The 18,205-nt window shown below is 37.7% G+C and overlaps 1 protein-coding gene across 1 annotated transcript in view; it reads right to left on the bottom strand.

Annotated features, from left to right (window-relative positions):
• The window catches only part of LOC120514307 (collagen alpha-1(XIV) chain), a 228,986-nt gene that overhangs the window by 91,699 nt on the left and 119,082 nt on the right, over positions 1-18,205 (bottom strand). The window contains exons 6-8 of the mRNA XM_039734634.1: positions 17,410-17,586; positions 4,772-4,930; positions 1,712-1,831 (exon numbers count right to left, since the gene is read on the bottom strand). Of these exons, the coding sequence (XP_039590568.1) occupies positions 1,712-1,831; positions 4,772-4,930; positions 17,410-17,586 (456 nt within the window). The remainder of the gene's footprint in view (positions 1-1,711; positions 1,832-4,771; positions 4,931-17,409; positions 17,587-18,205) is intronic.

Genomic DNA, 18,205 nt, shown 5'->3' with positions numbered 1-18,205 from the left:
GCTGCCATTATGTATCAGAATGAAATCCTTGGACCCATTGTCAGACCCTATGCTGGTACAGTGGCTCCTGGTGCACGAAAATTCCTGGCCTCATGTGGTGAGAGTATGCAGGCAGTTCCTGGAGGATGAAGGAATTGATACCATTGACTGGCCACCACACTTTCCTGACCTAAATCCAATAGAACACCTCTGGGACATTATGTTTTGGTCCATCCAATGCCACCAGGTTGCACCTCAGACTGTCCAGGAGCTCAGTGATGCCCTGGTCCAGATCTGGGAGGAGATCCCCCACAACACCATCTGTCATCTCATTAGAAGCATGCACCGATGTTGTCAGGCATGTATACAAGAACACAGGGGCCATACAAAGTGCTGCATACAATTTTGAGTTGCTGCAATTAAATTTTGGCAAAATGGACTAGCCAATGGACTGATTTTTGGGGTGTCTTTAAATTCAGGGCTCTGTAGGTTGATCATTTTCATTTCCATCAAACGATGTGGCATCCTTTCGTTCCTAACACATTACCCAGTCTATATCAGTATAGATATCCAGGAGGATTTCTTTTTCCCATTGAGATCTGATGTGTTTTCAAAGTGTTCCTTTAATTTTTTGAGCAGTTTATATACATATATATATATATATATATATATATATATATATACATATATATATATATACATATATGTATACAGTACATACACACACACATATATATATTTTTTTTTTCGAGTTTCTGTAAAAATCAAAATTTACCCCTAGGAAATTTCCCCAAATTCTATTCAGGCAAACTGCTATAGCATAGCACATCACATCAATGATAAAATGACAAAAGAAAGGGAGAGCACCCTCTTTTTTAGGAGACTGTGTTCCATTAATGTGAGTACATACATCATTTACAACTTTGTGAGAGTGTGATTTTCTACACTGTCAGCGACACACTATCATTAAGTACTTTCAAGCTAAAGAATCCTTCACACCTACAGTAATATGACTTTATAATGCCTTATTGTGACTGCTCTGTTATCTTTAACTAAGTCATAAGTCTTCTTTGAGAGTTCTTTAGAATTCATGTGTGTATTTGAGAGGAGCTGTTGTTGTCTTGGGTGTAACTATTTCTTGGAAAACAGGTCTGTAACTTTTTTTTTTTAAATCAGTACCATTACAGAAGCAGATGACATTTTAAACTACAGTATATATTAGATTTAATTAACATCAGGAGGTCCAGTATTGGGATGGATGGATGGGTGGATGGAATGAATTATTACCAAGCTGGCAACTGAATTTCATATCACACTGCAAAAATGCATATGCAAAAACTAGACAAAAAACTTCAAATGGGTTGTTTTGTTTTTATTTAAGAAAAAAAAATGCTAATGGGATAAGCAAAATATACTTGACAAGATTTCTTAAAGTAAGTTAAATAATCATAAATGCAAATATTCTGATAAGTCAATAATTCTTACAATAAGGAAAACAAGCTTTAAAGCCATGCTATAAATACTTTTCTCTTGCTTAGATTTCATTTTTGTGGTGTACTTGCAGATGCCTGTTTGATACCCATGATACAGTATATAAGACCAGAAGAAGATTGATTCATTTCTCCATCTATTTTATCAGCTAATTGAAATAAAAGCATAGATAAATTAATCCCAACATGAAAAATGAAATTTGATCATTACTAGTTAAGTTCAGCAAATTCTGGTATACTACCTGTAAATGTGTTGCCACCCTTGTAGCGAAAGTTGCGGACAGCAGTCTGTATTTCAGCATTACTGGAAAAATTGTTCAGATTCCACTCTATCCGTGGGTCTCCACTGTACTGAGTCAAAGCTTTAAGTGAAAAAAAAAACATTCAAAGCAAAAATATGTAACAAATGGGTTTAGCACTTATTCTTACCCTATTCCAAATTAAAGCAGAGTGCACTGGAATTCATGCAATCTACAGTGAAATGCATGTATACCCCTATTACTGCCAACTGGGCTTTAGATATAAATGATCATTAATATGCAGGGCACCATAGTGACACAATAGCAGCACTGCTGCCTTGCAAAAAGGTGTTGGGGTGTGTGCCTCATTTGTTACCTGCATGGAGTTTGCTCATTTTCCCTGTGTGATGCTAAATTGGTGCTAGTCGGTGTTTATCCGGCAACGGACTGGCACCTTATCCAGGTATTGTTCCTGCCTTGTGCCTAATGATTGCTGGGATAGGCTAAAGCTGCGCTGCAACCCTGCCCTGGATATGAGGGAATAAAGAATAAAGAATATGCTGAATAGAAAATAATTTAATTATAAAGCCCAATTACAGAGTCACACAATGCAAAAATGGAATTGTGTTGAATGTTGTATTTTTGTGATTTTATTGTTTTTTTATAGATATCTAAGTAGTCAAAGTATTATCAGTTGGCAGTCCTTGACTCTATAAATGAGGAAATTTTACTTCAGTTGTAATGAAGAAATGATTTTTGCCTTTAATACAGAGGATACAGCAAGTTTTGGAACTCATTATCATACCCAGCTACAGCACGACACAAAGTAATAAATAAAAATAAAAAAGAAAGAGTAACAATAAAAGTTATATGTAACATATTAAATAAAATAAAAATATACATGGTCTTACCTTATGTCCCTGGCTCATCATTTTCAAGCTGTGACAACAAGATCTTATTTTACCAACAGTCTAATAGTTATATTTTGGGCTTTGAGTGGTGGTTTTGCAGGTGATGCCATGCATTTATCCTGATGCATCTTTAAGTGGTGCCAACCATCTTATGATTTCCATCTTATAGGAAATGTTACATTTTGAACATTTAACAAAGCCAGTTAAAACTTTGTTCAATGTGACACAAATAAAACAGTTCCATGCTTCATTAGTTGTTTTTCACTGGTTTCTTTCAAATAACGCCTGTGTTCTCTTCCTATTTACCAGCCCCTTACCACTAGAAATTTCATCTTTCAATGTAAAATACTGTTGATCTGTAAGCACTCTCGGGGTTTGATTGTATACATTTTAAACAGGCATGGTAAATGATTAAAATACTCTGTGGTTCATTTTTGTTTAAAAAATGCATAAAGATTACAATTTCTACCTCTGTGATTGTCAGTTTCTCCAACTGTTTTACCTTGGGTGAAAGATAAATCTTTAAATTGCAACCACAGGTGTAAAGCAACACTTGTACTCACATCCATGGGCATTGAAACCTCATGAACATCAATGGGAGAAGACTTTCAGTTTTCATTACTTAAATTAAACTTTCACATTACTAGAAATGAACAAAAGAACAAACAATGTGCCTTACTTGGTGACTTTAATGGTTTGTACATGGGTTTTCTAATACCATTTAAAGTCAGAAGTAATGGTGTCTTCAATTAAAGTGAAACTAATTTAAAAACTGTTTCTTTGCTATTACATCTTTGACTAGTCATAATGTATTTAAAATATTATTGTAGAATCGGCACAGAAGAGTATATATTACAGGTGCACTCAAATATCTCTGTAATCACATCTGATTTGTTAAATTGTGAATGGCAGATATTATTAACTGAAGTGTGCCTATTCAAAATTTGAGTCATATATTATGGTTGAAAAAAAAAGTGAAACTTTAAATAATCACAATGTCATTATTGTGTCTGTAATATTAAACAGAAATGAATTGGATCTGAATGTATTTAAAAAGATTCATAATTTGAATTTTGAATAATCAAAATGTAATTATAGACACAGTGCATCAAACGGAAAAATAAATAAAATATATAAATAATTAAAAAAATTGAAATTGTAATTGTTTGACTGCTAAAATATACTGCAAATTTTGCATATCTCAAATTCTAACTGGTCAAAATATAGTTTGTTAAAATGACTTGCCAAAATGCATCATTAGTGTAAATGATACCAAAGGGCATTTCTTCAATACATGTCCACTGTTAATTAAAACATGTATTAATGCCACAAATTTACTTTTCCAGCAGCAAAACCTACAAACACCCTCTGTGCTCCTTTGTTATTACTAGGCTTGGGTAAAAATAATAATTTTCAGATTAATTATTATTTTTCATTTAAACAATCTAATATTGGTTCTTAAAGTCTCAAAATCTTTCTTGTGAGTCTCTATCCTGTTTAACATGACTGCAACACATGAAAAACTGATGATATGGGTAACTTGTAGAACTATACAAAGACACAAGTCTTCCGACTGTAACTTTAATTTTGACTAATTCAGGATTATTTTTAATGTCCAATAGGAGAATAAAACTGGCAGTTTAGTAACAGCTTAGTTGAAGGGTGTCTTCATGGAGATTCATAACACAAGAATCGGTTACTGGATAACATACTTATTGTTTAAGAAGTATCGTTTTTTTAAAGAGCGATGATATTTTGTTCCACATCTTGCAAATAGATTGCTTCTTAAATGTCACTCCATGCTTATGCATATGATATGCAGTCACTATGTAGACACCCTTCAAATAAAGAGTTACTGGAATTTGTCATATTATATTAATGTTCTCAATACATAGCTAAGTAATCTCTAAAAAAGCCAGCACTTCAAATATATCACACTAACTCAATCAAGATAAAAAAGTAGCTACCAGGAAATTTTACTCATCAAATGTTGAAAAAGTTTCTTAGACAAATTAATGAAAATAGCCTCATATATATGTGTTTTTCAGTAACACTACAGACAAATACTTTTATGATATATGTTGATTGGTACTGGGCATTGCTCCAAATAATAAGTATACAAGTATCCAAACTCACTTAGCACAGCACTTACCTATTCGGGTCTTATGCCACCCAATGTTAAATGACATCATCAAGTTTTCTAAGAATTCTCTGACTCTTTTGAAGTTAGAACGGCCAATACTCCAAGAGCCATCCACAAGGATCACAATGTCTGCCGGCACTGCAGTCTCACAGATAAAAGGCTTTCCTGCTGTATAAAAACAAAAAGAGAAGACCATTGAAATATGTCATTTATTGCACCATAATCTTTGTAAGATTTACTACATTTTTTTTTATTTCTTTATGTATGACATACTAACAATGCTCCCTCCGTGATGACTATTTGCTAAATCATTTCTTTAAATTGTAGCAGCAGAGATCTGGATAGTCACAGATGAGATAAGAACAAGTGAAAAAAATACAAACTGTGCCAACCAAAATCAGTTAAAATTCTAAGACTTCTTTCTGCACCTGAATCACAAGCTCTGCCATCAAATACTTCCACTCTATTCCAAGATAGCAATATTCATCATTTCCAAGGATTTTTGCCTTTAATTACTCTGAAAATGTTCTGTGTAGTAGTCTGTTTTATAAAAACACACATTTTCCACTCAAAATTGTTTATTTACATTATCTCCAAAAATGTTCATTAACTGCTTCTTTAATTCACCACTCTACACTCAATAACCCATGACAACATGTTTTCTGAAAGGTATGAAAATTATAAAAATTCAAAAATTGAAATCTTTCATTCATATAAGTATTCAGACCCTCAATTCAGGACTTCGTAAAAGACTAGACCTGAAGCCACTTCGCTTCGTTGAAAGGTGGCGAAAGGTGAAGCATCGTTCCAGAAGTTGTGTGCACTTTGAAACAGGTTTTCTTCAAGAGCTTCTCTGTATTTGGCTGCCTTCATCATTTTCTCAATTTAGGCCATTCTCCCTGTCCCTGCCATGTCACGATGCTGCCACCACCATGCTTTACCACAATTATGATATTAGGGTGGTGATGAACAGTGCTTGGTCAATGCCAAATACACTTCTTGGAGTTCTGCCCAATGACTTCAGTTTTTATCTTTTATCTCATAAGAACAGAGAATCTTTTTATTCATGCTCTCATAGGTCTTTAAAAAACATTTGGCAAACTTCAAGAAGATTGTTGTCATCCTTCCAATAGGTTCTCCTGCTTTAGCAGAGGACTCCTAAAGGTCTGTTAGAGTGAGCACTGGGTTCTTGGTCACTCCCTGACCAAAGTCCTTCTTTTCCAGTTACTCAATTTGGCTAGACAGCTAAATCTAGTAAGAGTCTTAGTGGCTCCAATTGTCTTCGAGTTAATAATTATTGAGGCCACCGTGCCCCTGGGATCACTCAAAGCTTTAGAGATTGTTTTATACCATCTACAGTATGCCTCATTGCAATAGTACTGTATCATGGAGCTTTACTGAGAGTTCCTTGGACTTCAGAGCTATTTTTGTCCTGACATGCAGTGTGAATTGTTGGACTCATAAACATAGGCGTGCACCTTTCTAAGCTATGTCTGATCTATTCAGTTTGCCACAGTTGAAATCCAATCAAGTTCTAGACACAAGTCTAGGAAAATTAACGCAAACAGGATACACATTACAACAATTTGGAGTGCAACAGTGCAAAGTGTCTGAATACTTAAACATATGAAAGATTTCAGATTTTGATTTTTAAAAAAATTTGCAAACCTTTCTGAAAACATTTCAATCTTGAGCGTGGGAAAGGCGCTATATATAAAATGCATTATTTATATTATTATCAACTTTGTCTTTATGGATTACTGAGTGTAGAATGAGGGCAATAAGCACAAATTTATCCATCCACCTTATAAAAAATACATGTATCTGTGTATCTGTCTGTGCATTTGTCTAGTTACTGTGTCTCCATCATTCCAACACAACACAATCACAAACATTAACATTGATATTACAAATCGCATACCAAATGGCATACAGTTAGGTCCATAAATATTTGGACAGAGACAACTTTTTTCTAATTTTGGTTTTGTACATTACCACAATGAATTTTAAATGAAACAACTCAGATGCAGTTGAAGTGCAGACTTTCAGCTTTAATTCAGTGGGTTGAACAAAAAGATTGCATAAAAATGTGAGGCAACTAAAGCATTTTTTTAACACAATCCCTTCATTTCAGGGGCTCAAAAGTAATTGGACAAATTAAATAACTGGAAATAAAATGTTTATTTCTAATACTTGGTTGAAAACCCTTTGCTGGCAATGACAGCCTGAAGTCTTGAACTCATGGACATCACCAGATGCTGGGTTTCCTCCTTTTTAATGCTCTGCCAGGCCTTTACTGCAGCGGCTTTCAGTTGCAGTTTGTTTGTGGGCCTTTCTGTCTGAAGTTTAGTCCTCAATAAGTGAAATGCATGCTCAATTGGGTTAAGATCAGGAGACTGACTTGGCCATTCAGGAATTTTCCACTTCTTTGCTTTATTAAACTCCTGGGTTGCTTTGGCTGTATGTTTTGGGTCATTGTCCATCTGTATCATGAAACGCCGCCCAATCAGTTTGACTGCATTTAGCTGGATTTGAGCAGACAGTATGTCTCTGAACACCTTAGAATTCATTCGGCTGCTTCTGTCCTGTGTCACATCATCAATAAACACTAGTGTCCCAGTGCCACTGGCAGCCATGCACGCCCAAGCCATCACACTGCCTCCACCGTGTTTTACAGGTGATGTGGTATGCTTTGGATAATGAGCTGTTCCACGCCTTCTCCATACTTTTTTCTTGCCATCATTCTGTTAGAGGTTGATCTTGGTTTCATCTGTCTAAAGAATGTTTTTTCCAGAACTGTGCTGGCTTTTTTAGATGTTCTTTAGCAAAGTCCAATCTAGCCTTTCTATTCTTGAGGCTTATGAGTGGCTTGCACCTTGCAGTGCACCCTCTGTATTTACTTTCATGCAGTCTTCTCTTTATGGTAGACTAGGATATCAATACGCCGACCCCCTGGAGAGTGTTGTTCACTTGGTTGGCTGTTGTGAAGGGGTTTCTCTTCACCATGGAAATGATTCTGCGATCATCCACCACTGTTGTCTTCCGTGGACGTCCAGGTCTTTTTGCGTTGCTGAGTTCACCAGTGCTTGCTTTCTTTCTCAGAATGTACCAAACTGTAGATTTTGCCATTTGTAATATTGTAACAATTTCTCGGATGGGTTTTTTCTGTTTTCACAGCTTAAGGACGGCTTCTTTCACCTGCATGGAGAGCTCCTTTGACGGCATGTTGTCTGTTCACAGCAAAATCTTCCACATGCAAGCACCACACCTCAAATCAACTCCAGGCATTTTATCTGCTTAATTCATAATGATATAACGACGGACTTGCCCACACCTGCCCATGAAATAGCCTTTGAGGCAATTGTCCAATTACTTTTGAGCCCCTGAAATGAAAGGAATTGTGTTAAAAAAATACTTTAGTTGCCTCACATTTTTATGCAATCTTTTTGTTCAACCCACTGAATTAAAGCTGAAAGTCTGCACTTCAACTGCATCTGAGTTGTTTAATTTAAAATTCATCGTGGTAATGTACAGAACCAAAATTAGAAAAAAGTTGTCTCTGTCCAAATATTTATGGACCTAACTGTATAACAGAGACGTATGCATTGCAACAAATGGTGCATTATAAACATTTGTAGTGATGCATTTTACTACATCACCAGCACCATCTGGTGGAATGACAATTGCAATGCATTTTATGACTCCATGCATTGAAAAAAACATTCCAATAGAATGGTTCACTGCAATGTTAATGCTGAGGTCTATGAGGATTACTTACTTTTCAACCAATCCTAGACTAGCAGATTCATTTTTGATAATTAAGGCAAGCTATTTTTAATGTGCCAGTTTTACTCTCGCATTTTGATGCTGGTTTAGAATTTACATTACTAGATAGATAGATAGATAGATAGATAGATAGATAGATAGATAGATAGATAGATAGATAGATAGATAGATAGATAGATAGATAGATACTTTATTAATTTATTTATATAATTTATTACTATGTATTTTTATTTTTACACTATGGTTTGTTCCTTCATGTAAAGTTCTAAACCTGGCATGACCAAACCCCCCTGCCCCCCATACCACAGTTTAAACAATCCTCAACTGACCTACTCATACACTTCCCCAACACATTAGTGCCCCTCCCGTTCAGATGTAACCCATTGTGGCAGAATAGATCCCATCTGTTCCAAATGGTGTCCCAATTCCATATAAACTGCCAAAAGAGATCCTACTCTGCTGGGCCCTTGAGCAAGGTCCTTAACCTTAAATTGTTTCAGGGCCGCTGTACAATGGCTGACCCTGTGCTCTGAGCCCAAGGGGTATGCGAAAACTAACAAATTCCTAATACAAGAAATTGTATAAGACGAAATAAAGAACAAAAAAAAAAAAAACCCTATACCCTTGCTAGCTGCAACCAATAGTTTCACTACAATATGGCTCACCGTCTATTTGCACATTCAAATTCTATTTACATAAATGGGAACTGTTCACCTTTTCGATTTTGATCCTTCCAAGATAATGTGTACCTCTTTATGCTACATTCATCCCACAACCCTCTGACTGAGTCAGGTTTTGTTACTACTATGAGAGCATGCATGCATGCATCCAGCTTCACCTGTCTTGTTTTATTCTTGATACTCCTGGCCATTAAAGAAATCAATTTTAAAAAAATATTTTTCATTTTAATTTTGGCTCATGAGCAATGAATTTCAATACTATGTTTTTCCATTTTTGGGAGATATATACCAGCTTACCCCAAACTCCCTACAGCCCCCATTCCCAAATGTAAACAAAACTACTCATAATATGTCTCCTCTGTAACCCTAACGTCTAACCCTACCCCCAATGCCTAAGCCTAATCCTACCCCTAACCCCATTCCTAAGTCTTAACAAAACTACTCATAATATGTCTCCTCAGTACATTGGTATCCCTCTGGTCATGGTGGTACAGGTCCCATCTGATTCAGAACGAGCTCCAATTTCCAATAAACCTATGACTCTGTATTCTATAACAAAATTTCAGCTTCATGTTAAGCCTTCTAAATTCATCAGCCTTAATTTGACTGGCCCATGGCACATGTAGAGCTGACCACCTGACAGTTCTGCCGATCAGCTTTCCACATAACTTTAAATTTCAATTGTAGAAAAAGTAGCCTACCTTTACTTATTTCATTCATTTGAACAAGTAAAATGACAACTGGATCCAGGAACCTCTCAATCCACACAAGGAGGTCTCCCATCTGTATACCAGAAAGGCAACATACTCTACAAGGTTCTCTATCCCTGGAGCAAACCTGAGCTTCAATTACCAAATTACTTAATCTCTTTTTATCACCACCTCCCACTTTCCTGGGCCAGATTTTGTGGAAACCTATTTGGGTTCTTCATTCATACTTCTCACATCAGAATTATCAGATTCAATGCCTACTGAACTTCTCTCTACCATTAAAGATACTCTCACATACCTTCTTCCCCCTGTTCTTCACTCACTTTTAGCCATTTGCTAACTGTGTCTTTATTTGTACTGAATTTCCCCAGTTTATTCTCCACTTCCCCAGGTGTCTGCTCACTGCCTGATTTCTTTCTCTCTTTCTTACCCAATACCATTTCCCTCACAAAACCTGTTTAAATGTCATCCTCCTCTTTGAATATGCTCTTTTCCCCCGTTATTCTTCTTAGTATGAACTTTTGCAGGTTCACGCTTAGTATAATCAACTTAACTCTAAATCCTTTTCAATCCTCAATTCCTTCCTTTCCTGTCTTATGTACTGTAGTACCGATGGCAATTATTCCAGATAGATATTTCCTAATTTACTATACAAGGATTTTCTGTGAAGGTAAATAAACAGTAAAAAAGTCTTCTAAAGGGAAAAAACCCTAAGTACCATGCTCTTTAAAATACTGCCATGTCCAATGAAGCCAAAATGCAAAATGTAGACTCTGGATATATGGGTTAACAACACAAAATATTTGCATTTGTTTCAGTACCACAAGGCCCAAGTACAAATATAAATTTGTTATATGAAATGTTACAATGAATGGTACTGATGTCATAATTACAAGGGCTTATTTCATAATACAATAATATTACAGTGTACTTTAAAACTACTATCATTTTGATATCATTTTATGAAGTTTTTCCAAGAACGTGTGACGAAGATGGACGATTTAATGCAGTTCTTCAAAGTATGTTTCATGTGGTGGGAAATGTATTATTTTTTCCATGCTCTGCCCCTTTAAATATGGGGCTAATCCAAAATGGTTAATTACCAGTGCATTGCTGTTAACTAGCAACCAGATGCTTAGCTGATTGCTCAGACAATAAGTAATTGACCTCAACAAAACAAACTTCTGATCACTTATATTTAGTCCTAATCTTCCATTGTTACAACAGAAAAAGCTACAGATTACTTATATTTAGTCCTAATCTTCTATTGTTCACTGTAACAATAGTCTGTACCTTCCCACCTCCCTGCTCTACACATGCTGGCTCCTTGAGTGGGAGTACTGTACTTTAAAACAACATGCAGGGGTTACTTTCAGAGTAAGGTGCACACTTTGGAAATTCTGAGATGTTCTCCCCGAAGGTATCTTTATATCCTTGTGCCTCAGACACTCTCAGAAATCACCAGCAAGCATGTCCCTGCTATTGCTAATGACTCTTAAACATACAGGTCTCTGTTCAGTCATCTTCATACTTGGCATAGTACCTTGCAGTTCACCCAGCAGCTCTAATTTGTCTTTCAAAATTGGAAAAACTATTAATATGTGCCAGTTAAGAAAATACTGTGCTGAAAGAAAAATCTATAACATTAGAACAACAGATGTAGAAGAAAGCGAGCACTAATAAACCATGTACAACAATTAAATAACATGCTTCATTAACTGATCATTTGCAATTTGCTTAAAACAAAAATATATAGTAACAGTCCTCTAGAAAAGTAATTTGCCAGCCTGCTATCAAAAATTGCTGAAAGGGAACTGAAAACTTGTCACACTGAATACAGGCAGTATAGAGTCTTTCTACAATTTTTAAAACATTTTTGCCCAATTAGCCACAAATACCGTTCGTATAATTAAACAACCTCAGACTTACATGTCTGCTTAAGCATTGTGTCTTTTGCATATTGTGCAGCTTGAAATGATTTTCCCTGTGTATGTGCTGCAATATAAGAGAAGCAATATGTGAACATTTGTGGAGGACTGCAGGATGTTTAGCTTCTTCTGGCATTGCAGCTTTGTTGAGTCTGCCTCTGACACTCAAAATTCCACCTTGTATGATCATGTCCAGTTTAAATATCTAACTGTTCTTTTTTACATGGGCATTTTTTCATAAAGCGTTCAACTCAGTTGATCAAGCTGCCCTGTGGGACATCCTGAGAGTTTGCGGGATCCCCTCGAGGTTGCTGGATATCATGGCTGGCCTGTACACTGGTACTATGAGTGCTGTGCAGAGTGGAGGCAGGACCTCTGCGTTTTTCCCAGTTGATTCTGGAGTTCGTCAGGGGTGTGTTGTTGCTCCTACTCTGTTCAATGCTTGTATGGACTGGGTGTTGGGCAAAGTAGTGGGGTCCAGCGTCTGTGGGACATCTGTTCGTGAAGAAAGATTCACAGATCTTGACTTTGCTGACGATGCTGTGATCTTCGCAGAGTCAATGGAGGCTCTGATCGGGGCTCCCAAGAGACTAAGTGAGGAGTCTGAATGTCTGGGCTTGCGAGTGTCCTGGATAAAAACCAAGATCCAGGCCTTTAATGACCTCTTGGGCACAGCCATCAGCAATGTGTCTGTCTGCGGAGAGAGTGTTGACCTTGTTGAGAGGTTTGCTTACCTTGGCAGTGACATTCATGCCTCTGGTGACTCTTCCTATGAAGTCAGTAGACGGATTGGTCATGAGGTCGATGGAAAGGAGTGTGTGGTGCTCCCAATATCTATGCAAAAGGACAAAGGTCCAAGTCTTTAGAGTCCTAGTGCTTTCTGTCAGCTATATGGTTGTGAGACATGAATGCTATCCTGCAACCTGAGACGAAGACTGGACTCCTTTGGTACTGTGTGTCTCCAGAAAATCCTTGGGTACCGTTGGTTTGAATGAGCAGTTGCTCATGGAGTCCCGAATGAGGCACATTACATGCATTGTGAGGTGCATTTTCCCAAGGGTGATCCAGCTCGTAAGATCCTCATTGTTGGGGACCCGAGTGGCTGGACCAGGCCAAGGGGTCGCCCACATAACACCTGGCTGTGGCAGATAGAGGGTCATTTCCAGAAGGTGGGACTGGATCGCATTTCTGCCTGGGGGGTTGCCAACCGGGACCCCAAGTTGTTTCGTCGTGTAGTGGGTGTGGCAAGCACTGTATAAGTGCATGATCCCCAAATTGACTTGTCTTGATTTTTTTAAAGCCATTATTTCTTCTGGTATTCTTGTAACTTGCAGTTGACTGAGGTGGATAATCTCTGCTGTGGCTTTAGCCAAGTCTTCTGGAGAAATTGTTTTTGGTTTTGTCATCAGTTTGTACTCTTTCATATGTTCAGCGATGAGCATTTCCTGTTTTCCTGGGGTGACTTTCAGATTGACAGAGTTCAAGTTGAAATGTTTTTCATCCATCGTTTTAAGTGCAGCAGTATTTCCTTAAGCCTGAGAAACCAAACCACAGCATTCTCTAGCCATTCTGAAAAGTAGGTTATGAGTTTACTTAACAGTATCAGTGATCTGTTCTGCACTTATCATGTTAACTGCACAGATTTTAATTTCTGAATCATCCTCTAATTGAATCACTCATTTGATCTCGTCTTTTTTGACCACTCATGTTCTGGCTTATCGATTTTGACTACTACAATGGCTGCTGTTAGCTCCAGTCTTGAAATTATGACATGCTTCTATGGTCCCATTCTTGATTTCCCCATAAAGAGTGAAAAATGTTTTTTGCCATCTTCATTAGTCAAGAGAAAATATATGACGGTGCCATATCCATCTTCACTGGCTTCTGTAAAATAGTGTATTTGTGCTGACATTATGGTTCCAAACCATGCAGGTTTGATGCATCCATTCACATTGTAGTTTACTAGAAACTGTAAGTCATCCATCCATTTTTTCCACTTCTGAACATGCCTGAATTACACTTTATCATCCCATCCACATTTCTCTTTGCACAAGTCTCCTAAAATAAGCTTTGCTGGCAGCATAACCAATGCTAAAAATCCAAGGGGTTCATATATTGAACTGACAACAGATAGAATACCATGCCTTATAGCAGGCTTATCTTGTACCTTTATCTTGTAGTGGGCTTATCTTGTAACATTATCTGAAATTTGAAACTGTCTGTTTCAGTGCACCATTGGATGCCCAGGGCACATTCTGTTGGGAGCAGGCTATGGCTCGGGTCTAAATCCTTTTGTTCAAGAGTTCTGTCTTCTTCAAGAATAGACAATAACACTGTTCTGCTATTACTTACCCACTTATTCATCTACACAGAAATAATGAAGCAAGGTGTTAACTACTTCCCCAGTAACTGTTTCTCTTGTATTTTTGGCTTACTTTGCAATCCATAAAAAAAGCACAACTGGGTAGCAAGTAGCACCATAAAGATGTACTGTTATTTTCAATTCTATCAAGTTAGATTATGTTCAGGACACCACAAAAAGTAAGGAAGATCAGCTTCCTTATCCGGGACTTTAACTTGTTAAAATGTTGATTTAATGTTTGCCATTAATGCCACTGGTTCCTCTCAAAATCTTGTAAGGATGCCAATGAGTATGTTATTAGTTAGGTCATGACCTATCAGTAATTATTCATTAAGAGAAGTCTTAGTAGGTGGCTGTACAATCAAAAAGCACTCAACGCTTATTTTTCTTTGGATGGTACATACCATGATGTGGAATGTACCACACCCTGCCTTCATTATGATTTAGGCTTTCTGTGGCTACCTTGACAGCATAACCTTTATCTGTTATGTCTGTCATAAAAGTTTTGTAGTCTTCGTGAAAACCTGAAATGTTCTTCAGTTTTCTTTTGAGTCCAATAGCATGCTGTTCTGCAATACAGTGATTTTGACATTTTAAGTGTCTTGTGTTTTAAAGACAAATTTAAACAGTAGTGGCCACCTACCAGTCTTGCAGATTCTGAGATGATGTGCATGAATTTGATGTTCTCCTTCTTTTTTTTCACAGCAATGCTCTGGAAAGTCTGTGTTGTACTGTTGATGTAACGTTTCTTCTATTTCTGTGATTATCTCTATGTTTAAGCAATTTACCACTGTGTTTTCTGAGGCTATGTATTTCATTGTACAGCCCACTAAACACGCATCTAAGTGTGGCCTTCACAACATTAGGTCCATCTCCTCTGCTAGGTATGATTTGCCACAGTTCAAAGACTTTATATCAAATGTATGTTTTTATTATAGTAATAATAATAACTAGCCAACCCGCGGTGTAGCATATGGCGCATAATTATTTATTGATGTGTGAACACTTCCTGAAAGACATAGTTGTCCAAATGGGGAGGGTTTGAGGATACAACTGTCAGTGAATGAAAAGATGGAACTCTGGAGAGAGCAACATACAATTGTCCGTGACTGAAAACATGTTTTGGCAGATACAGGCATATCTTTTTGAAAGTTTGGCCCTGTGGCTTAATAATTGTCATTGCAAACACCAATCTAGCAGTAAATTGTCTGCGTGTAAAAGTAAAAGGCAAATTTTAAATCTGATTGGGTCAGGGAAATCCGGGGAATAAGGACAGTTTGTGAGGTAGCAGATGTGATAGTCTTACACTCCAGTACATTGTGGTGAATTCTGGTAACAGAAAGTCTAGTGCCATTACTGAGACAAATCTCCTCAACCATGTGCAAATCCATTCAACACAAACATTTGTCTGCAGCCACGCTGATGTGACGTCACCTTCCCACTATCCTCTTACTGAAAAACATTTAGAAATGCATTTCACACCGGAATTTCAATTTAACATTTGCTCACAAACCTTCACGCTCCAGAAATATCTCAAAGCACATTTAAACACACACTCCACTGAACAAACGCATTCCACACAGGTCTTTCAATGCACTATTTGTTCGAAAATGTTCCGACTGCATACATATCTTAAAGCACATTTAGAATCACACTCCACTGAACGAATTATGTAATGTGAACATTGCCAGCAATGCTTCAAAACAACTCGTGCTCTCAAGAAGCACTTACAAACTCATTCCAATTCCTTTCAGTGTCAACTCGCAAACCCCATGCACAGTCATCGCATTCAGTTTTACATTGCTTTTCAAGAAGATACCGCCATTCCCGTCCAAGAACATAACATTGGCCTACCTAGCGTAGTATGTACTTCTTACAATGCTCTTCATTGGCCATCAGAGGAGTTGGCGGGCCTGGCCCTGTCGTGCGTATCCCATGGTATCCCATGGTCTTACAGTTGGTGGGCGGGGTTCTGTGAGTTTGAGGGCGTGGCTCTCTGTCTTGCGTGTCCTTAGTGAATGGTGGGCGGGGCTCTGTTGTGCGTTCCCCATGACGCGGGAGGAGGGTTAGAGTGGGCGGTCGGGTCTCTGTCGTGCGTACCCCATGGTCGGGCGAATTGGTCGATTATCTATATAGGAAAGCAGCCGGAACCGAAAAGAACAATGAATAGTCAACGGTAGACGCAGGAGGAGGGTTACAGTTGGTGGGCGGGGCTCTGTTGTGTGTATCCCATGACATGGGAGAAGGGTTAGAGTTGGTGGGCGGGGCTCTGTCGTGCGCATCCCATGACGCAGGAGGGTTAGAGTTGGCGGGCGGGGCTCTGTCGAGTGTATCCCATGGTCTTAGAGTTGGCGGGCAGGGCTCTGTGAGTTGGCGGGCCTGGCCCTGTCGTGCGCATCCCATAGTATCCCATGGCCTTACAGTTGGCAGGCAGGGCTCTGTTAGAGTTGGTGTCCGGGGGTCTGTGAGTTGGCGGCCGTGGCTCTCTGTTTTGCGTGCATCTTGCGTGCCTTTAGTGAATATATACATATATACTCTGTAGATAATAGCAGCTCACTACTCAAAATGAGGAGAGCCCAGGCTTGAACCCGCAACCGTTTGTATATGTGGCAGCAGCTCTTACCTCTATACCAGCCAAGCAGAAAGTCAACTTTCTGTCAATTGAAAAAAGTTTCTCTTTTAGTTATTTGTTCAACATTTCCTGCCTCGCATTTCCTATCATCCTAAATTTACCGAGATCATTGTAGATACTGAACACACATGAAATGCATCTATTCCAAATAATGATATATTATTTACCCTATACAATTCAAGGCACCTCACACCCAGATAAACAGACTTGAGCTGGGAGAACTTTGCGACTGAACAAAGTGTTCTACAGTGGCATTTTCTGGTGTGTAAGCTTTTCAGGTATAAACATATGTTTCTATTAAGGTATATGATGCTCTATGAAGCAAAGCAGAAGCGCTCTCATGAACACTTGATAATAAATTTTTGGAAATACTCTAAGGGTTTTAATCACTCATTGAACGATGTACATAGTTTAATCCTGACTAATGTAACTCCTTTACTTTGGGGAAATGGTCTAACAAAGTTAGTCATCTTCTTTGTATAATGTGGTTTAGTCTTCTTTTCATTGTAATAAGTTCATCCACAGAAAAGAGACAGTGGCAAGACTTACCATCTGCACTACTTTCAGCTCCCTGCTTCACCATCGTCTTCCCTGGCTGCTCCTTCACTTGGCTTTCCTTCTCTTTATTTTTTTTCTCCCCCTTCACAGAGTCTTTGCCTCCTGTTCGATTTTTTTTTTGGCCTTTAGATGTTTTATCTGTTGGCATTTCACTCTGTGACTCTTTAGCTGTAAGTAGATATGAATAATTAAGACAAAAAGTGTACTTCTAAGTGACCTAAAAAATAAAGTTAGAGAGTAATTAATTTTAATAAAGTTTAACAAAGAAACCTTGTATATATTGTACAGTTCCACTTTAAAGTATACAGAATTTTATTGTGAATAGTTCAAACAGTCATTTTTCCCAAAGTCAAAAATGCTCAAACCATTTATTTCAGTCATTGCCCATTGTTAAGTTAATAATAACATGTTAAAGTTTTACTTAATGTACATCTCAGTGTACTTATTAAAATACATACAAAATTGTTTATGAACATACAAGCAAAAAAAAGTATTTTTGTCCACTGGTTAGTGGCCTTATTGCAGTCTAGTAAACAGAGAGATTAACATAAAGTGATGCATTAGACAAAAACTTTAACTTTACCAAAAACAATCAAAGAAAGAGAGTAAACACTGCTCAGTTGAAACTATGAGAGGGTATAAACCGATCCAGTCAAACACCATGCATAAAGAAAGTAGGTGGCAGTCCCCAAATGAAACTTCCATGTCATATTTCTTCATCATGACTGGTGACTTCATAAAATGTGATGCAGATTCTGTGCTACTTCTTCTTTTCCTCCTTACTACT

This window comes from Polypterus senegalus, chromosome 14 (genome assembly GCF_016835505.1).
Source record: "Polypterus senegalus isolate Bchr_013 chromosome 14, ASM1683550v1, whole genome shotgun sequence".
Taxonomy (NCBI): Eukaryota; Metazoa; Chordata; class Cladistia; order Polypteriformes; family Polypteridae; genus Polypterus; species Polypterus senegalus.
The sequence above is the reverse complement of the archived record's forward strand: the minus strand, read 5'-3'. Positions and strand labels throughout refer to the sequence as shown.